The sequence below is a fragment of the Lepidochelys kempii genome, chromosome 6 (genome assembly GCF_965140285.1).
Source record: "Lepidochelys kempii isolate rLepKem1 chromosome 6, rLepKem1.hap1, whole genome shotgun sequence".
In the NCBI taxonomy this organism is placed as follows: Eukaryota; Metazoa; Chordata; order Testudines; family Cheloniidae; genus Lepidochelys; species Lepidochelys kempii.
In genome coordinates, this window is record NC_136385.1 from 60,582,045 (window position 1) to 60,608,596 (window position 26,552).

General features: G+C 53.2%; 1 protein-coding gene across 19 annotated transcripts in view; it reads left to right on the forward strand.

The window, feature by feature from the left end:
- Positions 1-26,552, forward strand: part of DGKZ (diacylglycerol kinase zeta) — an 89,882-nt gene that overhangs the window by 41,350 nt on the left and 21,980 nt on the right. For 5 of the 19 annotated variants that reach the window (XM_073348186.2, XM_073348181.2, XM_073348180.2 and 2 more), the window contains 21 exons: positions 10,128-10,236; positions 11,322-11,417; positions 13,163-13,240; positions 13,594-13,650; positions 16,614-16,682; positions 17,136-17,207; positions 17,538-17,654; positions 17,743-17,814; positions 18,194-18,289; positions 18,579-18,661; positions 19,262-19,322; positions 20,179-20,292; positions 21,068-21,208; positions 21,992-22,070; positions 22,513-22,568; positions 23,514-23,576; positions 23,822-23,895; positions 24,010-24,121; positions 24,752-24,951; positions 25,562-25,662; positions 26,006-26,085. In XM_073348186.2, coding sequence (XP_073204287.1) covers positions 10,128-10,236; positions 11,322-11,417; positions 13,163-13,240; positions 13,594-13,650; positions 16,614-16,682; positions 17,136-17,207; positions 17,538-17,654; positions 17,743-17,814; positions 18,194-18,289; positions 18,579-18,661; positions 19,262-19,322; positions 20,179-20,292; positions 21,068-21,208; positions 21,992-22,070; positions 22,513-22,568; positions 23,514-23,576; positions 23,822-23,895; positions 24,010-24,121; positions 24,752-24,951; positions 25,562-25,662; positions 26,006-26,085 — 1,930 coding nt within the window. Of the gene's footprint in view, positions 1-7,826; positions 8,746-10,127; positions 10,237-11,321; positions 11,418-13,162; positions 13,241-13,593; positions 13,651-16,613; positions 16,683-17,135; positions 17,208-17,537; positions 17,655-17,742; positions 17,815-18,193; positions 18,290-18,578; positions 18,662-19,261; positions 19,323-20,178; positions 20,293-21,067; positions 21,209-21,991; positions 22,071-22,512; positions 22,569-23,513; positions 23,577-23,821; positions 23,896-24,009; positions 24,122-24,751; positions 24,952-25,561; positions 25,663-26,005; positions 26,086-26,552 lie in introns of those variants that run through there. The other 14 variants (XM_073348178.2, XM_073348173.2, XM_073348185.2 and 11 more) reach the window with 11 other exon arrangements.

A 26,552-nucleotide genomic window follows, 5' to 3' on the forward strand; every position in this document is an offset into this window, starting at 1 on the left:
ATTCTCCAGGCACTTTCCATCTCTGTTTATACCCTTTTTGAAGACATCATCGATATATTGTGTTACGCTCTTGTGGACTTGCTCTTGTGGACACTGGCCTCGTCTAAAGACAGCTTGAACAAAGGGCAGTTGTACTTCAGTAACTTCGTTGGTGCACATCAGAGTCACAAGCTTACTGAAAGAGTATGTGACACAGAGGAAAGAGATGGGTTGGTAGCTCTTGGGATCTTCCAGTGTTTTTCCTGGTTTTGAAATAGCTACGACCTTTGCCCTGCATGAGATTTTTGAGATGCAGTTATCCTGGAAACATCAGTTGAGGAGGCGAAGCAGTCAGCTTTTGGGCCTAGGTGAAGTAGGAACTCTACAGATATAATCCAGACCTTTATAAGCTTCATGGCCTAGTCCAGTTCTTTGTTTGGAAAAGGAGCCATCTGGTTTGAATCCACACTAGGAGCCTGCTACCTCTCTGAAAGCTCAATTTTGACTGCATGGCTGAAGACTTATCCAAGTTCTGTGTATGTCCACTAGCTGGGATGCATTTGTGGTGACTGGAAACGCCTTTTTTGCAAAGGGTAGAATAATTTCCAAAAAGTCTTTTGATGGTTTGCCAGGCTAGCCGGCTAGAGTGAGAACAGTCTATCTTAGTTGACTCCCTGTCTGTCCATCGATCACATCTGGTTTGATCCAGCAGTTGAATGAATTCCTGTTTGTCACCAGCTGATTTGAATTCCTGGTAGAGCTTAATTGCCTCTGACCACCACCTAGGGATATACTGTCGGCAATAGCCTCTAGGGATCAATTTATTAGCAGCTACCCAAATTAATTTGCAGAGAATTTGGTAAGTGTCACTTACTGGTTGGACATGTTAAGTCCAACTCAGCCAGTTTGCTGACAGATGTATCTAGTTCTGTTTGAAAGCTCCACTGAGCTTTCAGAAAATTCCACTGGGCCTTGGTAAGCCATTTGTTGTTGTTAGCCACAGGTCTGTGGTGATCAAAGATGGCTGATGCAGAGACTTTGGAAAAGCTTTAAACACCTTCTGCTTTATGGCCACTGGCAGCATTTGCCTAGAAGATTGATGTTGGGTGAAGAACCTGTGGCCCATCTGCTACTGTGAAAGCTTGCCATTTGCTTTGGTCACAGAGAGGCTGTAGATCAGCAACTGGCTACCTTGCCACTGGACCGACGACAACACTCTCCACCTGTGTTGTTGTTAGGGTATCCCCAATTGTGACTCTGCAGTGGGGTCAGCAACCAAGGTGAATGGTTAGGATTCCTGACATCTTTCCTTATTGTCTTCCTGCTAGTGCCCAGGCATTCTTGTGTGCTCCTCCACTGGCTCTCCTGACCTACAGTGCTGTCCCTGCAGGGTTGGTGCCCAAGGCTGCATGTAGGGGGGCTCTGAATCTGCAGCCGCTTCTCTTTGTGCAAACTAAACCTGGGCAGGAAACTCCCAAGGGTGGGACCGTGGAGGTGTGTTGCCTGGGGGAAAAGGCTCTTTCCAAGGTTACTTTATTCATGGTCTCTTCCAGCTATAGGAGCCAGAGGACCGTGCCTCCATGACTTTGCCAGCCTGTTTATTATGCTGGGGCCCCATCTGCCTCTTGTCAGAGTTATATGGTCCCCATTAGGAAAGCTCATCATGACCCTGATTGCAGTTCATTAGCAGATCAAAGCTACCACATTGTGAGTACAGAGGGATTATAAAGCTGCTTGTGACAAGAGCCAAGGCCCTCAAGTATGCAACATTATTTCTCTTCCCTCACCCCCCCCCCCCCCGTGAATGCCAAATTGCCTCTGCAAGGCCCTTTTGTGCAACATATCACGAGTGATGTTCACTCTGAAATAATCACAGGCACTGAACATTCCTTCCCATCTTACCATCAAATGATATTTTAAAAAGCTTCCAAATCACAGCAAGAGCATAGAAATCTGAAAGGCTAAGACAAATGGCTGTTGTGGGGTCTCTCGCAGCTCTGTGCATGCCCCTTGATCCCAACATGCAGTCGTCTTCCAGGTCTGGGCTCTGCACACAGCTCTGCCCCTCAAACCTGGGCTGTGGCACCCCCTTGCTTGTCCTCCCCTCCTACAGCACTGCCAAAGCACATTAGTCCTGGCCCTCCAAGATATGTCTACATATTTTGGAGCAAGCCTCCCAGCCCAGGCTGATAGATTTGGGCTAGCAGGGCTCGCACTAGTAGTCTAAAACTAGCTGGGCAGCTGGTGCTTTGAAATCGCCGTTTTGGCTGGAGCTTGGGCTCTAAAGCCTAGTGACAGGGTTGGGCTTCAGAGCCTGAGCTCCAGCCCGAGTCGCGACTCCAAAGCACTGACTACACGGCTAGTTTTAGAGCACAAGCCTGACTAGCCGGAGTCTGTCAACCCGGGCTGGGGGGACTCACCCCTGCACACTCAAAAAAATGCTGTGTAGACAAACCCAAGTAGGCCCTAAAAGATCCCATGATGTGGTTTGGAAGATTGCTTTTGTTCTGCCAACCTGCTCTAAAATTCCCTGCAGTTTCCACTGGACACGGGTTTATTTCTTCTTCCCTCTTGGATCTAAGATGTTGTGTAGCATTGCTGTGCAGCTGTTAAATAGCTGCCATGTGTGTCCCAGCCCGACAGTAAGTAACGCGATTCTTGTGTGAACTGGATGTAGCATTTTGGGACTCTTCCAGATAGAAGGAGCCGTAGTAAAGTACCGTACAAAACCATTTAGCTCAGAGTTCAGATTGCTCAAGTGTATTTGCTCTCAAGAATGTAAACCTGAAAAAGGAAAGAAATGGTGTTGAGACAAGTCATTCCCACCCACCACAATAGCAGCATCCAGGCATTTAGTGTACCACCAGCATGACCCTGAGTGTGCCCATGTACCAGTGCGCGAGCAACTCTGTAAGGCTGCTCAGAGCTGTTCTAGATGACTTGGTGGTTAAAGTTCCGTTGGCCAGCTTGCGTTAGCCCTGTCACTGTTGCTCACTGTGGTGGAGCTGCATGATGCTAGTGCAATGGTAGGAGAATATCGGAAAATCTGCCATCTAGACAAAGCCTTTCATGTTCACTTTCGATTTAGCAGGACTGTAGCCCACAAGACACCCATGCTAGAACTTCAAAGACCTCTGCAGTGCACAATCATGCCTCCCACCTTCCAGCACTATGCTACTGTAGTGTAATGATACTTAGTTTAAAATTACAGTTCTGGGATTTTTACGTACCATATGCCAGGCAGAGGGGGAAGGAGGAATTAATCATATGCTCACTACCTTACTTATCAGGACTGTGGTAACTACGGCAGCATTAAACTCATGAGTCACACGATGAAGATCTTGGAGAAAGTTATTGGTAAGAGACAATGAAGAAAAGTAAAGGTCAGTGACAATCAGTTTGGATTTGTGACAGGCAAGTCACCAGTGGATGCTATCTTTGCATTAAGATTGCTGTGGAAAAATATAGAAAAAAGAGGAAAACGTTGCACCTGGTATTCGTGGATCTTAAGAAGGCTTATGACCGTGTTTCGAGAGAGGTTGTCTGGTGGTATGAGAATGAAGCAGATACCTGACGACTATATCAGACTTGTCCAGAAAGAAAAGGAGTACTTGTGGCACCTTAGAGACTAACCAATTTATTAGAGCATAAGCTTTCGTGAGCTACAGCTCACTTCCTCAGATGCATATCGTGTAAACTGCAGCAGGCTTTATATATACACAGAGAATATGAACCAATACCTCCTCCCACCCCACTGTCCTGCTGGTAATAGCTTATCTAAAGTGATCGTCAGGTGGGCCATTTCCAGCACAAATCCCATGGCCCACCTGATGATCACTTTAGATAAGCTATTACCAGCAGGACAGTGGGGTGGGAGGAGGTATTGTTTCATATTCTCTGTGTATATATAAAGCCTGCTGCAGTTTCCACGATATGCATCTGAGGAAGTGAGCTGTAGCTCACGAAAGCTCATGCTCTAATAAATTGGTTAGTCTCTAAGGTGCCACAAGTACTCCTTTTCTTTTTGCGAATACAGACTAACACGGCTGTTACTCTGAGACTTGTCCAGGGCATTTATGAGGGTGGTGTAACCACAGTTAAAAGGCCACGTGGAGAAACTGTACAGTTTCTAGTAAGAACAGGAATGTGTCAAGGCTCATTACTGACCCCCTTTTTGTTTGCCTTGGTGCTTGATGCGCTTACAGAAAACACCCAGGTGCATGTTTTTGCAGACAATGTGCTCGTACGTGGAAGAAGATGGAGATGCGTACTTAAAAGAAATGGCATGAAAATCAGCAGAAATAAAACTGTGTGTGTGTCTGTAGATTTGATTAGACGTGAAAGGAAGACAATGAGACTGTAAGTCTCTGGGGCCAGCCACTATCAAAGGCACAGAGGTTCAAGTGCGTAGGTTGGATAGTACAGGGTAATAGTGAACTCAACAATGAATTCATAAGCAGAACAGGAAAGGTATGGACTAACTGGAGAGAAGTGAGCGGAGTGGTTTATGATAGGAGAGTGCCTATCAAATTGAAAAGTAAGCCCTGGTCTACACTGGGGGGTGGAGTGGGCGGGAATCTATCTAAATTACACAACTTCAGCTAAGTGAATAACGTAGCTGAAGTCAATGTACTTAGATCAACTTACTGTGGTGTCTTCACCGCAGTGAGTCAACTGCTACCGCTCCCCCGTCGACTCCGCCTGCGCCTCTTGTGGCGGTGGAGTACAGGAGTCGACAGGAGAGCTCTCAGGGATCGATTTATCGCATCTAGAGTAGATGCGATAAATGGACCCCTGCTGGATCGATAGCTGCCTGCCGATCCGGCACGTAGTGTAGACATACCCTTAAATCTACAAGACCGTAATTAGGCCTTCACTTTTGTATGGCTCTGAATGCTGGGGACTGAGGAAGAGAAAGGGGCACATATTGAATGTAGTGAAAATTAAATTATTAAGGTGCATTCTTGGAGTTATACGGGTGGACCATGTTTGGAATGAACAAATTAAGGGAAGTGTGAAAGTGGTACCACTTATAGAGATGCTGAGGGAGTTGAGGCTTAGGTATGGGCATGTGAAAAGAAGATTGGAAGAATATATAGGAAACAGGGTGTTAAACTTAGAAGTGGAGGGTAAGAGAAGGGTTAGAAAACCTAAACCTAAGTGGATGCATGTCATACAAAAGGATTTCATTAGCTGTAGCCTTGCCAAGAAACTTCAAGACAGTGGAATGGAGAAGGAGGACTCCAAGAGCCAACCCTGTATAGCTGAGATTAAGGCTAGAAGAAATAGATGGAGGCTGAGGACACATGGCTGGAAACTGTGACGGTTGGAAAGGCAGAACAGAATTGCTAGCTGAAGAATGGGAGTGTGGATCTGGCCAAATAACATCGCCTGCATTTAAAAATGTGCCCATCAGGCAGAGTGTTTTAACCAGTGCTGAAGCCTTCTCCATCTGCTGTTCAAAGCTTTTCTCCTGCAGCTGCAGTATCTTGGCAACCTGACAGTACTGGGCAGAGAGAGCTTGAGAGTCATTTAAAGCTCTCTCCAGCAGAAGAGTGAGGTTTTGAGCAGATAACGATTATTTTCCCAGCACTGCTCCAAGTCTCTTAGCCAGTCTCTATTCTCTTCAAGTCCTAGGCAGGCACCTTCTGCCCTACATTTATTGTTAGTTTCTACTTGTAAACTCTGAGTGCTTAGATCTGATATGTTTAGAATTTTGTAATGTCTGAAATGTCAGCACTTAGAATTTACGAGTAGAAACCTTGATGGGGGTGGCAGGAGAGGGAGGAAATGGAGTAGTGGGCGAAGAGGGGCATCTTCCCAAGATCTCCCTGGGGGGAGCTGTCTTCATGCACCCTTGGGATGTGCACAGACTGTTCTCCTGCAGACTATGGGAAATACTGGAGCAGGGAGCTCCCAGATACCTGCCCTGAAAGCATCCTGTGCCATGCTCAGCATGTTACCTCATCCTCAAGTGAGAATGTAGGCGAATGTCAGTTTGGTTTAAAGGGAATCGCCTCTCAGCAGAGCCAAGTCCAACATTTACACCTGGCTTTAAAATATGTCAGTTCCATTTTTTACCTAAAGTTCTCTGCAGAGAAATGGTTCTAGGAACTGGCTGTAAACTCAGTGCTGACAGGGCATTTGCGTTTAAACAGTGTGATCCTTCAACTCCTTCCAGTGCTGGGAACCAGGAGATCAGTAGCAGCCTGGGCTAGTCACTGAGACATAGAAAGGGAGAACTAGAGCACAAGAGAGGGCGCCTCAGAAGCCAGCTCCCATGGTGATGGAAGCAGGATACAGAGGAAACTAGCAGCAGAGAGTAACCCTGCCCAGCTCAGCACGCTGGGAAAGGCATAGAAACCGTCTCAGTGGGGACAAGTGCATCAGGTGCTTGGTTCCTAACCCAAGGGACGAGTGGTGTTTAGTGGCTGCATCTCTTTAAGGCCGTGCCTACACTGCAGGTGCTGCAGCAGCACAGCTACGGTGCTGTATCTTTGTCGCTGTAGTGCCATAGTGTAGACACTTCCCAGAGCAACTGAAGAGGTCTTTCTGGCACTGTAGGTAATCCACCTCCCTGAGTGGCGGTGGCTAGGGCGACAGAAGTGTTCTTCCATTGACCTTAGAGCATCTGCACTGGGGGTGGCTTGGTATGGTTACAGTGCTCAGGGACAGGAATTTTTCACAGCTACGTGGAGAAAACTTTTAAGCGTAGACCAGGGCAAAGCACTTGTCTGCAGAGTGGCACTGTGACTCTCACTGAGGTGCTCCATCATTGCACAACTGCCCACAGGTGTCCTTTTAACCAGCAAGTGGTGGACTGAGTTTGCACCCGGGCCCAGACTCCCCAGGGATGTCGTGACTCTGCTCGGTTAGGTCTGAGGTTGGAGTCCTGTACTCAAGAGGGTGCTGTGGATCTCACTCTGTGGAAAGCTGCTGCAGGAGCATACACTGTTCTGCTGTTATTAACCAGGAGACTTGGTTGGAGTTCGGGGTCCCCTTGTGCAGACTCCTTCCTGCTTGCGTCCTTTTCCAGCACCATCAGACATGCACTTTTTTTAGTAGTCAAGACGAGCGGGGGCTTAGAATCCATTCACTGTTCAGCGGAAGGGCTGGGATCTGCAGTCCTGACCCCTTCCCAGAACTGGACCATGATGCTGGAGCTGTGCCTCTTTGGTTTGGTCCCAGCTCTGCTCCCTCCCCGGGCAGAATGGATGGCACTCGTCTCTGCAGGGACCCTGTAACCCAGATGGAGGCCAGATCATACCCAAGCTCGGGGGGCGGGGGGTGAAATTGAAGCATCCTTGAGGGGCTCTGTGTATTGGCAGGTAGGGAGCAATGTTGTACACCCCACGGTCGGGCTGAGTATGGTGCCTCCACAGCATTCCCACCCCCAGCTGCCTTGGAAGGCAGAGGCTGGCTGCAAATCCATGCTGGTGTCTCCTGCATGGAGAGAACTGCTCCTAGCTGTCCTCAGGTGCAGGGTTGGGACTCGTCTCCGATCTGCCAGTTGGTCCATTATGGGAAGTCCCCAAATCCAGGTGTTCTGCCTCATCACTCATGACCAACTCCTGAGCCACCAGACAAGCCCTTCAGGCTTCACACCATCCCACTTCTCCTTTTTGCCTTGCACAGGGGTTTCCTTGCCCTGCATCGGCCTCTAATGTTGTAGTATCCAGTATAGGTCTCCTGGCAGCAGTACCGCATGTTAGCCTTCCCCTGTGTCCCCCTCCCCTCCTCTTTCTCTCTGATGTCCCTCGCACCAGTACCCTTTGAGTCCCCCCAGAGCTCCCTCATAGCATCCTTCTTCCCTGCAAAGAGTTGAAGACCTTGTAGGTGGTTTGATGAGAGCCCCTCCCCCTTTAATTGCTGGTTTCTGTGTTAACAGCCACTGTTCGGGGCACCCCCAGTCACTATGGACACCTTTTTTAAAAGGCACTTCAGGAGGAAGGTGTCGTCGTTGGGTTTCCAGCATGCCAGCGTTGTGTCAGTGCCCACTGGCAAAGCCAGGCGGCGCTCCATGGTGGGCATGCCCTCGGCCTCCCTGGCACAGTGCCGCCGCAGGTCCAGTACCCAGCTGCAGAGCGTTTCCTGCCTGGGCTCCCCAGACAAGGGCAGCCTGAGCCCCCGGCGACGCTCCAGCACCACCCCGCCCCACCTCAGCCCCAGGTTTGCTGTCCAGAAGAAGCGTGGGGGCCAGGTGCGCACCATTGATACCCAACTCATGGGCCCCTCCATGCTGCTGGCCAGCCTCATCCAAGTGAGCGAGGCAGAGGAAGGGAGGCGGATGGCCTGTGCCGAAGGCTCTGGATCCGAGTCGCCCTGGGAGGAGCTAAAGGAGGGCTGTGGCAGGGAGGAGACTGTCGCCTCAGGAGCCAGGTTGGATCGGCGTGAGCTGCAGGCCACGCTTCCCCCAAGGAGCAGGCGCCCTGCCCTGCACCCTATCAGCATGAGGTCTCTCCTGCAAGCTCAAGGCTGCCTGCACCACCACTCCACCCACCTCCTACCTGCAGAGTTTGTGTACAGCAAGGCAGCCTGCGGGCTGCAGGGGTATTACCGACGCCTCAGCCAGCCACGGCTCTCAGGGGAGAGCCCCAGGCCAGGCGCTCGGCTTCCACCATGCAGAGCGCGGCTGGCTGCCAAAAGATGGAAGGTTCCTCCTAGAGCCAGGCGGCCATCAGAAGCCATATATGAATGCTTGGGAGTGGAGCCTGCCTATGGCAACTATGCCAGTGCCTTCCCTAAAGCCTGGAGCCCCCAGCTGCTGTATGTATGGTGTTCCCAAGTGGCAGGGGAGAGGGGAGATTCAGAGGGATAGTCCAGGCCATGGCTGGGGCAGTATTGAAGGGAGCAGAGATTGGCACAGGGTATCTAGCTTGTCTGGCTTGGGGTAGGGAAAATGAGGGCATGGCTGATGCATTGGCATGGAGTCCCAAACCCCTCTGGATCAGGGCAAGTGGAGGGGGTGGGGAGAGGGAGCTGGAGGGTCTGCATAGGGCCTCAGGGTAGGATGAGGGAAGGGGCTAGCACAGGACCCTCTGCCAGGCCTAGCTGCAGCTCCCACCCATGTGCTCGGTATGTTTGTGGACTAGGAGAGGCCAGGGAGTCGGTGTCTCCATTTCCTTCACCACTGATCAAAGGCCACTCAGCCTCTTGTCCATCTGTGTGTGTCTGACTGGCTGCTGAGTTTGCTTTCAGGCTGTTGGCAGTACCCCTGTGCTTGCTGGCTTCTCCCAACTGCTGGCGCCAGGTGCAGGCGTGAATAAGGGATCATGAGAAGGGTTTTGGAAGAGAGGGGATGTTTCTGGGATGGGGGAAGGATGTGTCCAGTTTCTCCAGTTGGCTTGCTCTGCCCGGCTCCACTGGCTGCTGGGCTCAGAGGCTGCACAACTCCTTGCCTGGGCAGCTACTGGAAATGGCACTGCCATGGTGGGAGGGGTCAAAATCTTTGCTGAGGTGGTCGGTCCCAGGCCAGTGGCTGTTGACCTGGAGACAGCGAGAGCCTCTTGTGAGCAGGGGCCGGGAGCTGCTTCCCCCACTTCTCACCGCACTCTGCCCCACTTCTGCTGGCTCTTGATTCTCTGTCCATTTGTGACATTCAAGTGAGAGGGGGCATCTCTGGGATGTCTGTGTCTTCAGAAAGAGTCCCCACCCTTGTGACCTTCACCCGTCTTTGGGAAGAGGGGCTACTCCCACCAGGTCAAGTCTGAAGCTTTTTGTATGTAATGTGACGCTCCTGAGTGGGGCATCAACCCTCAGGGCCTCTGGATCTAAAAACATGAGCATCTACTGTCTGGGCAAAACCCAGCTCTGTAGCTCAAGGGCTCTAGCAGACTCCCAAGCCGCTCTGTGGCCCAGCCACCGCTAGAGGGGCATACTGTGTAGGTGTGGCTTGTGAGACCCTACATCTCACCACTGCAGGGAACCCTTCACTGGCTCATCCTCATGGCGTATGCTGGGAGGGTGGGTATTGCCCAGCCTGTCGTTATAGTGAATTCAGCCTCAGCCAGGTTTCTGGCTTTGAGTGATACTAACAAATGATGCTCTGCCACCCCTTACCATTCCCTTCCTTCTGAAGGGCTCATGATGTCTTGCGTGTATCTATGTTCCTGCCTGTTTTTATAGCCACCCCTCCCTCTTTCTTCCAGGAAAGCCATCGCCAAGTCCGGCCTCCAGCACATGGTAGCCCAGCCGAACCCCACACTAGCCCTGAGGAGTGAATCAGAGAGGCAGATCCGCAGCACTGTGGACTGGAGTGTAGGTTGACTTTAATTTTCCTTGGCGCTTGGGAAGGGACTCTCTGATGTTACAGCGGCTGCACTCGAGTTGTCGCCATTCCCAGGAGGAGGGCTATGAGGCTGTACCAGGTGGCTCCAGTTTTGACACGTGTAGCCTTGTGACTAGCAGCTGGTGCTTTCTGATGTTGCTGGGTAAAGCACCTTGATGCTGGGGAAAATGGACAGTGCATTCACTCTCATTCCCCACTGGTACTACACAGCCATCCATTCTGCACCTGGGAATGGAGACTCGGGGAGTGGTGGGAGGCACTGCTCTTCTTTTCGGAGATGCACAAGCACCTCTGCTCCACCTCCTGTTCTGCACAGGCAAAGCTGAACCCATTGTGAGGCCTTCAGAGGCCTCGTCCTGGCGTAGGGTGGGGACAATCCCTCTCTACAACTGTGGGGAGACCTAGCTGGGATAGTGCCTTCTGCTCTGGGCCCCTCGTCCCCAGAGGCCTTGTGTTTGGAAGCTGAGAAAGGATGCTTCTCACCTGGAACACCGTGAAGGGCAGAAACAGTCAGGGCACTGAAGGGATTGACCTGTGAGGAGAGAGGTGTCCAGTTGAGCTCAGCAATGAGTGAGTGGGGACATGACAGTCTGCCAATAACGGAGTGAGGGGTGCAGACCTCTGGATGGGACACTGGGTCGGAGCATGTGACGGGAAGTAAGGGGAAAATATAAACTGAATCTCAGGAAAACTCCCTAGCAATGGGGTGAATTTGCCCAGGAGAATCCTTTCCCGGACAGCCCCATTGTTTACAGCTAGATGGGATAGTATCCTACAGGCTGTACTTTTCCATTTCTGACAGATCTGGGCCACGGTGGGAGCTTTGGGCAGGTTTCCTGCATGTGCCATCGCTCTGGAGAGTGGGGCCTCTGTGCAGCCTGCGATCACAGGGGTGCCCCATAGGCGCCCTCCAGCTGACTGTAACATAGCACAGTGTATTTGTGGGTCTGGGATATTCATCATGTTGGAGGTGACTGCTGGGATCCAAGGTTAGGCAGTGTGGGGACTCTTGTGGCCCATTGGAGAAGTGCAGCGTATCTCTTGTGCCTTCCAGGAAACTGCAATCTACGGGGAGCACATCTGGTTTGAGACCAGCGGCTCTGGGGATTTCTGCTATGTGGGGGAACAGAACTGTGTGGCCAAGATGCTGGTAAGTCAGGCACAGTGACCCCGTTGTCAGCTCGGCTTGGTCAATATACAAGACTGCAGTGCCACCTAGTGGAAAAACCTGGGTATCCCTTTCTGCACTAAGTAGCCTGGGGGCATTTCTCAAATGCAGCCACCATGGTCTTTTCTTGCAGCCACAGCCTGATGGGGAGGGTGGGTGGGTAGCAGCCCCTCCCCTAGGGCTGCCATCGGTGGTTGGGCCTTTCCCCCCTTCTGGGGAGATACAAGCTGGAGGAGTAGACAGCCAATGTGAGTTACCCACTTTCCCCAGGGGTGGTGGGGTCAGGCTTCAGCCATGGGGTGGCTGGTGGCGTGCTCCACCCATGTGGCTTCGGGCTCCATCCCTGGTCCCCATCCCCTGGGCTTGAGGCTTCAGTCTCCGTTCCCTGAGTGCGCGGTGGCAGGCTCTAGTCCCAAGTTTAGCCCTCGTCATCACCTCTAGCCCCTGCTGCCTCTGTACCCACCTTCCTATCCAGGGCTTAATTTGTCCCTAGGCTTGCTGGGGCTGAGTAAGTCTGCTGTGAGAAGTGATATTTGTATGTTTGTTAATATCACTTTTCATAGCAGACTTCCTAGCTAGCCAGTCGTCCCCCCCCCACCCCCCCAAGCAACCAGAAATCTAAAAGAAAAAAGACAAGAACAGGCGAAGCACCTTATTTGTTTGTTCTGTTTATAAAGAATAGAGACAACAATACATTATTTTTATTATTGAGTCTGCAAAAAAACCCTACATAAATAAATTTACGATATTTGGACGTGTGTATTTGCATATTTATTGGTTTTTCCTAAAGTTGAGCAAGTATTTTAGGAAAAATTGTCAGAGCAGCCACCAGCAAGAGTTGGTGGCTGCACTCTGAGCCCACCAAAAAATTTGTTGAGAACCCCAGTGGAAGTTTTCAGGCATTCTGGAGTCCAACAAAGAAGGGGTTAACACTTGTGGGGCCAGTGAGGGAGATGGAAAATATTCTGCTCCAGACTCTGCCTGCTACTAATGCTGCTTTGAATCTGGAAAGTTGCTGCATCTGAGCTGGCAGCAGGCGCCAAGGCCTCTGGGTATCTCTGTGGCTGGGATCCAGCTGGCTGAGTTGATACAGAGTTTCTGTGAGGGGGTGTCATGACCCCAGATGCCCCAAGAGAGAAGTTAATTCCAGAACTTTCCAGGAAGGATCTTGCAGTAAAAGGAAGGTCCAAGAAATGGAAGCCCAAGCCCTGCAGTTACGTGACTGCAGGTTGGGTCGCTCACAGGGGCAACGCCCTCTGAGACGCTGCAGCCATCCCCCTCTAAGTGCAGGTCGCGTCCAGCTGTGAGATCTGGGGCCTGAGGACGGTGCCCATCCGATGGCTGTTCGTTGGTTTGGGTGAAATGAGCTTGGGGTCTCGGTCTGATGGGCAGCACCAAAACCGCCACAGATGGCAGTGATTGGCTGCCTGGTGCCAGTGTCAAAAGAGATTGAGGACTGATTGGCCAATGGAGACTGCCTTCACCTCTTGCCCCAGGGCAGAGCTGAGGCAGGCTGGGGGTGGGGCATTTAAATCAAGGGACAAGGTTTTTACCTGCGGTGATCTTAAGGGTATATTTGTTCCTTATGGCTTCCCATCCTGCAGAGTACTGAGCTGCTCGCTCTCAGGAGTGCCCTGCTGGGAGTGGAGGAGGAGTGAGTGGCGCTCCAAGGCTTCCTGAATGTAAATAAATACTGATGTTAACATAGGGGCTTTTCCCTTTTTCAGCAGAAACCTCTGACCAGACGCAAGTGTGCAGCCTGCAAAATCGTAGTGCATACGCCCTGCATAGAACAGCTGGAGAAAGTGAGTAAAGCCCAACACAGGCCGCTCCTGGGCCTGACGAGCTGGTTACCCCTTACCTGGGCAACATTCAGCATGGGGCCAGCGCTGAGTCCCCTGTGCTTTGGTTAGCCATTGTCATGACAGGCAGGTGCCTCCTGAGGGGACATTAGTGAGGAAACAGACTTCTAGCAGATCTCCTGGCATTTTAGCCCCAAGGGCTGGTGAATTGCCCCTTCGGTAGGGGGTTGGATGAGGATCCCGGATAAGCATCAAATGTCCCAGGAAGCTCCCAAGCCTGCCACATTGAACTCGACTCCAGTAGGTTTTAGCAGATGGTTTCACTGATGTTTCCCTTGTGTGTGTTAAATCTGCAGATAAATTTCCGCTGCAAACCTTCCTTCAGGGAGTCGGGATCAAGGAACGTTCGGGAGGTGAGAGACTCAGCTGGACCGCTTGCCGTGTTTGCCAGGAGGAAGTCCCGTCCCCTTCTGGTTTGGTGGCAGAGGGCTCAGGGTGCCAAGGAAGAGGCTTAGCTGGGTTTGTTGTGAAAGCAGCAGAAAGTCTGGGCATTTTCAAGTGTGGCAGGAGCCCCTGAGTCTGTGCTACCTGTGAAACCTCTGAACGTGGTCACCCATCCTGTGGGGCATTTATTTGAAATGCACCTGCACGGGATTGGTGCTAGTGTGGGGTGAATCTCAAATCATTCATAGGAAGATCCGCTTCTGGTCAGTCAGCTGCTGATCTGCATTCTCAGAACCTCCTGGGCCTGCCAGGCTGGGCCAAAGACACCTCAAGGCCAACCTTTCCCAGGAGGAATTTCAGCCCATCTCATGCTGGCCCTGGGAGAATGAAAGAACAGTTGAACTTTTGCAGGCCTCCTGGAAAGTTTTGTGTGGAGTCTGGGGAGAAGAGCTGGGTTTTTGCTCTATCGCCCAGCCCAGGTTAGCTGCACCTATTGCCACAGTACGTGAACTTGACCCTGGTTAACCCCTGTGCACCCCTTACCTGTGGGGACTCTGGTGTATGTCAGGTCCGATCCACTTCATTTCTCCCAGACAGGGCAGGATTGCCCCTATACAGTCTGTACTGCATGGCTGTGTCCAGGCCAGGTTAAATGTGCACTGTAGCACTTTAAACCATTTCCCCTGCGGTGCCCCTTGCTGCCATCTCTCCGGTATGCCCTACAGTGCCTTCCAGGAAGGAGTAAATGGCTGCCTAGCACCGAGGTAATTCCCCCTCAGGAGCTCTCCTGCAAACCTCTGTGCTGCAGGGGTGTGACCAGCAACAGCACCCTGTGCCTTCCCTAGGGATGTGGAGCTCTCCGTGGTGCTGAAAGTGGGGGTGGAGGGAACTGGAGAGTATCTACACAAATAGTCCTAAGGCAGTTCCAAACTAGCAGGCATGTCTAGAGGAGCTTTTGGTAGGACACAGGCCAGGGGTCTCCATGGGCCATACGCACACCTGGGATTCACCTGAACAGGCACTGCACTAGCTTTTAGATTAGAAGCACCCGAGGATCTCTCCTCTGCGGTCTCCATAGAGAACCTAATCCAGTCTGTTTCCAAGGTGCCTATCAGTATGGTATCTGGGGTCTCTTATCCCTCAAACTTACCTTACCAGCTTTAACCAGGAAATAGGGGTTAGATCCCAGGCCCTGACTGTGCTATAAGGAAAGCACCCTCCAGAATTCATCATTCCAACTGCTGTACAGTAGGAAACAGAACCTAGAGAAAGAAGAATAAACAAACCTGTGGACACGTGGACAGCAGCTGTTCAGCAGCAAGGGGGGCAGAGAGTGCTCTTGGACTAAGCAGCAAACTCAGACTCCCCTGTGCTCCCCACCCTATGAGCCTTCCTTCTCCCCTCCGGATGGAGGTTTAAAACTGGGGAGAAGAGAAGAAACGCTGTGTTTAAACAGACGCACCTCTTCCCTTCCTCACCGCCCAGTACAAGCTGAGGGAAATGTACTGCTGCCTCCTCCCATCTCTCCCTAAAATTACTCCCCTGACTGGGGAGGATGGACATGCCATCCCCGTAGCCGTGAGGGACGGGCACTGTGCTTGGCTGTCAGAACGAGCAGCCCCTGCCCCGCGGTGCTCCCAGGCTGAGGCACAGAGAAGATGGCTGTGTTTGAATGATCCTGCACCTGTTGCTGCCAGTGGGAAGAGGTGCCAGGTCAGGCAGGACGTGCTGGCTGGCTGATGGCACATGGATTTAGCTCCACTCATGATTAAGTTGGAGGGCTGGGAGAACCGGGTGAGCAAAGGGAGTTCGGAGGAACTTAATCTCTCTCCTCAGTGACTGCTGTGGTCTGGAGCTCTGCAGTTTCAGCTCTTTGCCTTCAGCATCTGTGTTCAGGGCCGCAGGTGTCTCTGCTGTGACCATGAGGTGGGGCATCTGTTTTCCATTAGGCCTGTGGCAGAGAAATGGTTTGCCGTGGGGGGAAGCAGCGTGGATTCACAGCATTTCTTTTTCTGATTATTTGTCATAATTGTGACACTTTCTGGGGTACCCAGGGCTGTGAGGCACCTCGCTGTCATCTGTCCTCAGGGTGAGGAAATCTTGTCTGTGCCTGTGGTGTGTCAGCTCTCTGTCTCCACCAGCCTCTAGCAACACAAACACTCCCCTCCAAGCTTCTGCCGGCCTCATTTTCTCTCTTCAGGTTAGCAATAGGCACCCCAATCTCCCTGTCCTCCTAGCATCCACTGTAGAGTCCAGCCCCTGCTCCACTGGACGCTTACAGAATTACCAGGCCTGCTGTCCTAAGGCTGACTACACAGCTCTTCTAAATACACAACGCTTACATGTATTCCCAGTGAAAACAAGAATACATTTATTTTCAAAGAGCAGAGAGACAGGTGACAGTAAGAATATTGGAAATAAATGGTTATGTATAATACAAAATCACAATACGATTTTTAGAGACTAAACGTAATGAACAAGTTACCCTCTTGTCTAACGCAGCTCATCTCACCCACAGTTCTCTCTAGCATTTTCAACCAAGCCTGGTTGGGGTTCCTTTCTCATGACATGAACTTGCCCCTCCCCTCCCCACATGGGTTTCTCCTGGGGGTTGTTGAGAGCAGCACTGGGGGATAAGGCACCTAGCATCTCAGCCAGGTGCCCTGTGGTCTGGACTCTCTCATCTCCTTGGCCTCTCCCAGAGCTGAGTGCTCGTGCTTCTGAACCTCTCCAGTGTCTGGGCTGAGATGTTCCCAGGGGCTTCTGCAGTGTCGTCTCGGTGCTAAAGAGACTGCAAAGGAGGATTCCATTCCATATGGGCCGGAGAAGAGGCCAGGCCACTGTGGGTCCCAGCCAAGGAGTGCGCTAACAGGATCATGTCCATACCTTTCTCTGCGTTCTCTTTGAACCTGGCCCTTGTGTTTCCGTTTAGCCCATAGTTGTCCGGCATCACTGGGTGCACCGGAGACGCCAGGAAGGGAAGTGCCGGCAGTGTGGAAAGGTGAGAAGGGCTGAAGAAAATCCAAAGTTAGGTGGGGAAGGGGAAGGTGATAGGTGTGGGGAACACAGAGAGGAACCACTTGGAGCACAACCCCTGCTGGGAGGGAGCAGCCCCTTCACAGCCAGTGATCCTGTATTCTCTATATTGCCGCCTATTGGCAGCACAGATATCTCCGTCGATCCCTACGTTCATCCAGTCATAGAATTTCCACACAAACTGATCTCCTTTGCCCTTGGTTCCAGAGATGCTTGTCCCAAGCATGCTGAATTCTCTCATGCCAGGGCTGGGGGTGGGGAACTGTCCGACTGAGACCTGAGCTGCACTGGCTGCAGAAGGACCCTAGTTGCTAACATCTTGCATAGCTGGGGAGCTGCTGTTCCCCTTCCTGTGGGCCCCTCGCTGCACTGCGGAGAGTTGTCAGGAGCTTCACGACCCACCTCCTTCCCTCCGCAGGGTTTCCAGCAGAAGTTTGCCTTTCACAGCAAGGAGATTGTAGCCATCAGCTGTTCCTGGTGTAAGCAAGCGGTGAGTGCAGCCCTACCCTGAGTAAATGGCCTAATGACTTCTGATGGCCAAGAGAAACTGCGAGCTCCCCACAGCTGCTGCTCCTGCCCCATACCCTGCAGCACCTCTTACGGAGAGAGGCTGGGATTGGAGTACCTGGGAGTGCCTCTCACAGCCAGAATTCCTGCCCTTTCCCTGCAATGCCTCCTGTTGGGAGCCGTCACATTGTTAGGCTCCTGCCACATTTCCTACAGCACCCCCTGCTGGGGGCAGGTGTGCTGTGTGTGTTCAGAGCTGGGCTCCCCAGGCCAGGCTTCAGCAAGCGAGTGCTGCGTTCTCTCTCCCTCGCAGTATCACAGTAAGGTGTCATGCTTCATGCTGCAATGCATCGAGGAGCCGTGCTCGTTGGGGGCTCATGCTGCTGTTGTCGTCCCTCCGACCTGGATTCTGCGGGTCCGGCGCCCCCAGGTGAGTTGCTCCCTCAGGCTTCGCTCCTGTTTAATCAGCAACTCCTGCTCAACTGGCAGCTGGTGATGTGGTTTTTCTCCTTTTCTAGAATCCACTGAAGTCCAGTAAGAAAAAGAAGAGGACGTCGTTCAAGCGGAAATCCAGCAAAAAGGGGGCGGAGGTCAGTGAATGAGGCCTGCGTTGACTGGGAATTGGTGGGCAGGGGCGTGGGAGTTGGAGAAGGAAGATCGCTGGTCACAGGGTATGGTCTGAGACATGGAGCAGAGAAAAATGAGGTGGAGGGAAGGTGCTGGGTTATGAGGGTCATTTGCAATTGTAAGATATCTCAGAGGGGTGTTTAAAAAGAGAACAGAAAGGCTGGCATGTGGATCCCACTCCCACTGGAGCTGGGAGGGTAGATCCCAGTGCTAGGGCCCTTGGGGTAGTTGGAATGTTCGGTATTTTGTCTCCATTTCAGACCTTAGTGACTTTAAATTTCAGTTGCAGGCAAGAGCTTGCGTTTCCCATGTTTGTTGATGGTGTTGTGGTGTCCCTTGCAGGAGGGGCGATGGAAACCCTTTGTCATCAAGCCTACGCCAGCCCCACTCATGAAGCCCCTGCTGGTGTTTGTGAACCCCAAGAGTGGTGGGAATCAGGTAGGGACACTTTTCCGACATTTTCATGGATAGCCAGCTCCATAGACGCCTCGCATCCCAACTGCTGAGAATCCAGCATGTTTGGTGATATCTCAGCTGCAAATACAGAAGCAGGCAGTGTGATGCCAGCTTACTCCCTGGCATCTCCTCTTGAGGCCAGGTCTTGCCTGACTGTCCAGGACTACAGATTCCCATCACCTCTGTCTAAGACCCTGCTTCCTCCCCACCTTCCCCCTCCCACTATTGGGATTGTCTGTATCCTATTTCCTGAAGTCTTTCATCCTTTTAGGGAGCCAAGATCATCCAGTCCTTCATGTGGTATCTCAATCCACGGCAAGTCTTTGACCTCAACCAGGGCGGTCCCAAAGAGGCGTGAGTACTGACTCAGGGAGCCCCATCCCCCTTCTCCCACTGTCTCCCCCCAGTAGGAGCCTTGGCCCCTTCTCTGCCAGCTGGCCACTAGTGAGGGACTGAGGCTCTAGGAAAGGCCCTTGGGAAGAGCTGTGTGACTGGATACCCATTGTAGGTTCAAAGCCTGGGAAGTGTCTCTGGGGACTGATCCCATTTCACTTCCCAGTCAGTCCTGGCTCCCTTATGTTTCCAGGAGGAAGAATGGCCAAATGGTTAAGGCACAGGGCTGGGAGCCAGAACTCCTGGGTTCTATTCCCAGCCCTGTCATTAGCCTGTTCTGTGACCTGGGGCCAGTCCCATTCCCTCTCTATACCAGCATCTCTCTATCTGTACAATGGGGATAAAGATCCTGACTTCCTTTTCCAGGGGCCTGTGAAGATAAACTCATTACAGTGTGTCAAATGCCATGAGGCTGTAGGGTATCCAGGATTGTGACTCCTCCAATGGACAGCCTGAGAGAGGAACCCATTGTAAACACTGGCCAGTGCAGTCCCAGCTTCAAGTGTCTTCGGTGATTCTCCCACCTTTCCCTGATCCCCTCCACTTTCTGCTTCCCTGCAGGCTGGAGATGTATCGGAAAGTGCACAACCTGCGGATCCTGGCATGCGGGGGGGATGGCACGGTGAGTGACCCTGACCTCTCACTGAGTTATCAAGGGATGTGGCTGGTGCCTTTATCCAAACCCCTTGCCCTTCCAGGAGAGGTGGCGGCTTCCTTTCTCTAATTTAGAGGTGGGCAAAATTGGTCCCCCAAGTTCTGTAATGTGGCTCACAGCCCCTAGTGACTACAGGTCCCAGCTTGCCATACTCCATCTTCATCTCAGAAGCTAGCTGCATGGTATGCTGGGGCCAGTAGTCTTTGTGGGCTATGTCTCCATACTAGAGATGAGGGCGGCTGTAATGGTCTTTTGATGCCGTTTAGGTGCAGCCCTTGAGCTCCTGACGAGCTGCTGGCGTAGCCCTCAGCTGGGCAAAGTTTGGGAGCTAGAGTAAGTTCAGGCTTCCCCCATCTAAGCTCTGTCTGCAGCACTCCTGGAAGATTAACACTCTCGCTCCCAGTGTAAGTTAGGCATAGAAGGGGGCTGATCAGCCTTTGAGGCAAACAGCAGTGGGGATTCTCAACCCCATGGGTCCTAGCAGAATCCACCGTACAGGGCCATTGACATGTACTAGGGCACCAACGTGCTGTGAACTGCATGAGATGTCACCTCTGGGAGCCTCACTCGCTTGCCATTTGGGGTGGGGCAGGTATTTCCCCAGAACATTGGGTAAAAGATAGGGTTTGTCCCTTGTCTGGAGCACTGACGGTTATTGGCTGAGCATCTCCTGTAATGGCTGGGGAGTGGGGGCGGGGGGCGCCAGTCTCCATGTCCTCCTCATCTCTGGCTCTTGGTAACACTCTCTACCCCCTCAAGCTGATCACCTCATAGGTCTCTAAAGTAACCAGCTGCTTCTTTGGTTTCTGTCCTGTTTGGCCAGGTGGGGTGGATCCTCTCCATCCTGGACCAGTTACGTCTGAATCCCCCTCCTCCTGTAGCCATCCTCCCTCTGGGGACAGGGAATGACCTGGCCAGGACTCTGAACTGGGGCGGGGTAAGTGTCTTGGGGGGAGGGGGCGGAGAAGGGTACTTGCTCTGTGCGGGGGGGTGCTCATAGGGCCCTGCTCTCTGGTACTATTGGCTCCCGAGCTTGGGCACAGGTGGTTGGAGAGGAGGAGGGATCTGAGCTGTGATGGAAGGACAGAGGTTTGGTGTGTCGGGGAAGGGGAGCTAAGCCTCTAGGTTCAGGGTTGTGGGTGGGGAGCTGAGCTCTTTTCTCTGGCATGGGGAGTTTTCCCACTTGCACTCCACGCACGGCCATCTAAGAGCGGTGCACGGTGTGCCCAAGAGTTCCCAGCAGAGGAGGTGAGTGCAGCGAGGGGCGGTTGTGGCTGGATGTGGTAAGTGCTACGTGCTGGAGGTGTGGCGTAGATGCCACAGGGCTGGGACTGGCCCGTGGCTGGCACATGGGGATCCCTGTGGTGTATGCATCACTCAGAGGACTGGTCTCTATCCAGATCACCTTTGCCCCCACCAGCGATATCAGCTGTAAATAGGAATCCATCCCCTTGGGAGAAGTAACTAATTGTGCCACCTGGCAAGCCGCTGTGGTGGGCTGGGAGTCACTGTGGAAAGCACCTCCTGGTCACAGAGACGGAGCCTCTTAGGCTGCAGGTTACGCAGTGGCAAATCCTGGCCCTATGTACCCTGTGTTCTCCACACTCTTTGCTTTGGGGCACCTGGCCCTGCAGCCCCCTCAGCCCCCTCCCCCCGCCTCTGGTTAGGGGAGTCAGGTTGGGCGGCTCACTGAGCTCCACTTTGGCCCATAGGGTTACACGGATGAGCCCTTGTCAAAGATCCTCTCTCATGTGGAGGAGGGAAACATTGTGCAGCTTGACCGCTGGAATCTCCAGGTGGAGCCAAACTCCGAGGTGAACCCTGAGGAAAAGGACGAGACGGCCACAGACAAGGTGAGACACACACACAGTGCTTCTCCATCTATTCCCAGCTCAGACAGCACTCTGCTCCTCAGGGAGTGTTCCCCCCCCCCCCCCGTTTCCGCTTTCTCTCCTCGTGGCTCAGGGGCCCCTCCCTGCTTCCCATCTGGGAGAAACTGCCCCATGGGCTAGTGGCAGCCAGAGCTGGCCCAAAGGTGCAGGTCTGGAAGAGGCTTGGAGGATTGCAACCATTCCTTTGGCGCAGAGACCCCAAGAACAGCAAGCGTCTCAAGGAGCAGAGATTGTCTGGCTGCTTGGTGAGCTAGCAGTGACCCTGTAAGAAGGGGGACTGAGCAGTTGGAATGGGGTTTGGTGGAGAGGAGACATCCCTGCTTCTCTGGAAAACTCTCTCTGGGGATCCTGAAGGTTTCTGGGGAAACAGGCCCCAACCCCTGGTGCATTTGGCACAGAGAAAGTGTCCGCTGCACTGCAGTTGCCACTCCATTCCACCCTAGGTGCTGACCTGGGCTGGACACTGCATCCACATTGCGTGTGTGGATGCTGAGCCTGGGCTGAGGGCTGAGCATGGATGTGCTCAGGGCAACAGAAGGGGCTATTCCGTCCCCCTCAGTGTATCCCTCTTTCAGGCCAATAGCCGCCTCTGTCTCAGTTACTCCCTCCGCCTCCCTCTGCTGGCAGCGGCCCCTGTACATGGCTAGTGAAGTGTGGTCTCTCCCTTGCAGTAATTCTACATTCCTAGCCCCATGTCTGGGCACCACAGTTCCCAGCCTCAGCCTCCTCCTTTTCCCTTTTCAGCTTCCCCTCGATGTCTTCAATAACTATTTCAGCCTCGGCTTTGATGCTCGCGTGACACTGGAGTTCCACGAATCTCGAGGTAGGTGGGAGCTAGAGTAGGGCTGTCTGGTGCCCTCTGTGCAAAGCTGTGGGGCTGGGCTGCAGCATGGGAGACTCTTGGGATTTAGAGGGAGGAGTGAGCAGGGGGGAAACAGGTTTATAACCTGGAGGTACCCCCAGCTTGGTCAATTGAAACACTTTGTGGTAGGGAGATGGCAGAGAGAGAACCAACAGGGGAGCGGGCCGGGGGAACTGACCAGGAAGAGGGTGGGAACAACCAGATAGGGGAGAGGAAGCTGCAGAGAGTGTGCGAGTGAATGGGAGGAAGAAACTGAGGAGTGTAAGAGGCAGCTGGGGAGGCTGGTTTGCAAGCCTGGGAGAGTGAGGTGAAGCTGGGGCGACAGGCGGCTGAGTTGCTCCTGGCAGTCAGTGAGTGAGTGACACTAAAGTCTGTCTTCCTTTTTTTTCTCCTCTTTCCCTAGAGGCCAATCCAGAGAAATTTAACAGCCGGTTTCGGAATAAAATGTTCTATGCTGGGGTGAGTGTGTAGGACTCCTTGGAGATGAGCGTTGTCTGTCTAAGCTCCAGCTACTCTTAGAGATTTCCAAAGTGGCTTTCTCTGGGTAGCTACAAACGGGGTGTCTGAACTATAAGGACTCAGCTCTTTTAATCTCCCCATCAGTCTGTCCCTTTAGCCCCATGATAATTGTTTTAGCTCTTCTCTGAACTCCTCCCACTAGCTTTCTTGTACTGAGGGGCCTGGGCCCAAACACAGTGTCCCAGTCTGTACTTCCCCAGACCTGTATTAGAGGGTGATTATCCGCTCCCTGCCCTGGGATGAGGTCTCCGCATATGCAGTCCCCAGGTTGCATTAGCCTTTGTAAAACCCTATCGCAGTGCAGACCCCTGGCTAATTTTTCTCTTCCCCTTGAGTCTTGGCTGCTTCTGCTTCCCAGAGCTGTCCCTCCCATTGAGGATCTGGGTTTGGGGGATTAGCTGTATTACCCTAGATTGCATGTCATATTGTTTCATGCCCTCTCAGAACTACCTCGCACTGACGAGGCTGGTGTCTTGCTCCTGTATGGGGCCCAATAACTTGTTTGGCCATATTTTCTCACAGCCAGAGAATGAATTTGCATTCCGTGCCCCAAGTATTGCGTCCCACCTGGAGAAGGAGGTGCCCTAGCCCTAGATCACAGCTGCTCCTGGAGGCCCGGCCTGGACATGGGGGGGCTGCAAGTTAGGACAGAAATCCATTGTCAGAGCTGGGTTATCATGGGGTGCATCAGGTCAGGAGTGAGGTGCATCTGCAGCCCTGTATCAGGAGGGGGAATCTGCCAAAGGTGCAGTGAGACCTGGAAGAGGATTTGCCCAATCTCGAGGGCTTGACTTGAGACTCAGTAAAGCATGAAGGGTCCATGCGATCCAGCTGCTACTCAGGGATGCGGTCTCCAGGCACTGACCTTGTCTCTTGTGTTGGCAGACGGCATTTTCTGACTTTCTCACGGGCAGCTCCAAAGACTTAGCGAAGCACGTCAAAGTGGTGGTGAGTGTCTGGAGAGGAGGGGCTGAGACCGTTCCCTGGGAGCGGTGGGGATTGGTGAATGCGGGGCATCATTCCTTTAGGGGTAACAGTAACTGGTACCGCGGTGGCTGAGGCAGCTTTTGCAGGGCGACAACTCCCACTCAGAAGGCAACGGGGAGTTCATTCCCCCCAGAGTACGAGGGCTGGGCTGGGCCCCTCTCCTTCAGCCAGCCTGGGTGTCTGACTCTCCGTTTGTCTGTTTTCAGTGCGACGGGACAGACCTGACCCCCAAGATCCAGGACCTGAAGCCCCAGTGCCTTGTCTTTCTGAACATTCCAAGGTGAGTGGCTCCTGCACCCCTGGATGCTGAGCAGCCCGGGCTCCCTGCCTGGTGTGTTTGAGGAGCGCTCCCGTTGGTCCCAGGTGATACTCTGCTCCCTTTGTGTCTCTGCAGGTACTGCGCGGGCACCATGCCCTGGGGCAACCCCGGGGAGCACCACGACTTCGAGCCCCAGCGCCATGACGATGGCTGCATTGAGGTCATCGGCTTCACCATGACATCCCTGGTAAATCAGCTCAGCCACTGGCAGCAGGCAAGGGAGTTGCAGGTTCTGGCCCTGTTGCCCTGCACCTTGCCTGCCCCCCGACAGTTCCCGACCCTGCAACCTTGACTTGAAATCCAGCTGTGCCTGAGAGCTCCTGGCAGCACCCATCCTCTGAGCCAGTGGGACCTTCCAGTCTGCAGACAGCATGGCTCAGTGTAGTCAGGAGCAGGACCCTGGAGGTGCACCCCCAGGTTTAGCTTGGGGGGACCTCTGCCAGGAACAGTGGAGCCCTTGTGTGCAGGACAGCAGAGCAGCCCTCCCTAGAACGCTCACCAGCCTGCGCCCTGTGCCTGGGTGGCTAGTGGTGGGAGAGAACTCAAACACCATAAGCCTTGTTTGCTGGGGTCTTTGGATGCCTCTGCATCCTCTCACCTGCCTCCCCACCCAGGGCTTCTCCAGAGTTGAGACACCTGTGAGGACTCCAGCGTGTGCTGGTCTTTGTGGATTCCTTCTGCCGGGGGACTGAGCTGAGCCCCTCCAAGCTCAGTTGGCTTGTGACTCCACTCGGTGTTGGATGCTGCTGCTCTGAGGTATGGCCTGTGAACCTTTTCGCCACAGGCAGCCCCACTGTAACCCTGGTTTTGTTTGCAGGCTGCCTTGCAAGTAGGCGGACATGGAGAGCGGCTGCACCAGTGCCGGGAGGTGATGCTCACCACGTCCAAGGCCATTCCTATGCAGGTGGATGGGGAGCCATGCAAGCTGGCAGCCTCCTGTATTCACATCTCCCTGCGCAACCAGGCCAATATGGTGCAGAAGACCAAGCGACGCAACTCCATGCCCCTGCTCAATGAGTACGTTTACCTGGCTTAAGGCAACTCTGGGGGCCCCAAACCCAGCAACTTGTCCAATCTGGGTCAGTTCCTCAGGGCATGGGGGTGGTACCATTCCAAGAGGGCATTATTCACCCATTTATCCTGGGTGGCCTCTCCCGGCTCTTCACACTTCACAGTCACCTCCAAGAGGCGTGAGCAGGGAGCCTTCCAAAGGATCTCTGGGCAACACTGGAAGGAGAGTGAGAGGAGGCTTGAGTTTTGGCAGCCATCTGGTGCAGAAAATGAAGCCTTTAACTGTTGTCACCTGCTGCTGGGACTGGGTTAGCAAGGAATTCTGCCACACTGCCTGCAGCACCACTCCCTGTGGGAATCAAGTACTGGAGTGGCTGGGCACATCACCCCATGTCCCTAGCCTGCCACACCAGTGCTCCTCCCATTCTGCTTACGGCACCACTTGCTGGGAGAGACAAGTACAGGATAGCTGGGAGCTCCCTAAGACAGTGCTCTTGCCTAGCTTCCTCAGTTGCCTCTTGCTGGAGAAGGCTGGGCTACTGTAGCTACGAGCTTCTGCCTACATCTATAGGGCCTCCTTTCTAACCCCTGCCCTTCTCCTCCTGCTTGCATGCAGCCAGCAACCAGTGCCCGAGCAGCTGCGAATCCAGGTGAACCGAATCAGCATGCACAACTATGAGGCACTTCACTATGACAAGGAGAAGCTCAAGGAAGCCTGTGAGTGACCAGCCTGGGTGCCTGGGGGCTTTAGGAATGTGCTATCCCAGGGGGTGATGGGTGAGGCCTCCTTGAGCACTTTGGGCCATAGACAGAGCTCTGGGCAGCCGCAGCTCTGCCGTAATGAAGCCATGGTCTGCAGATGGAATGTTGCGTGCTTGAAGTGTAGTCTCCGTGGGTGGCCGTGGTCAGCCCCATTTTATACAAAGTGGCCATGCCCTATTGTTCTCACCATGTCTCTGGTGCTGTCCTCAGCTGGGCGGTGGCCGTGCTGTCTCAGGGGCTCAGTGACAGGAGGACTGGCAGCAGGCAGCTCCTTGAGATGTCTGTGCTTTGCTTTCAGCTATGCCCCTGGGGATCATTGTGGTTCCGGGAGATAGTGACCTGGAGGTCTGTCGGACCCACATCGAGAGGCTGCAGAAGGTGAGGCACTGCAGGTGGCGTGGGTGATGGCGGGAACTGATTGTTGAGGGGAGGGAGGCACAGGAGAGGTCTCTCCTGACCCCTAGTTATTGTAACCTCACACAGTTGGCATTCTGAACATCCAGCATTGGCCTTTGATGGAGACCAGATCCCAGGCTAGAGGGACCATTGATCTGTTGAGTCTGACAGCTCCTGTGTATCGGCCTCACTATTTCCCTTTTTGCCATCCTGCTCACCCTGCCCTCTAGCCCTCCCCAGGGTGTTGGGCAAGGAGAGGCTGCTAGGCAGGTAGAAAGAGAAGGCTTTTGTCCTCCACTGAAGTATGTTCCACAAGATCTTAGTCCTTTCCCCCAAACCTGGGTACACTGCAGAGTCAGTCTTCCCTGTGTTGGGTGTCCCTTTCTCTCCCCTCTTTCACTAGTGTGAGCTCCTTCTCAGCCCTCACCTCCCGGGGGCAGAGGGTTCTG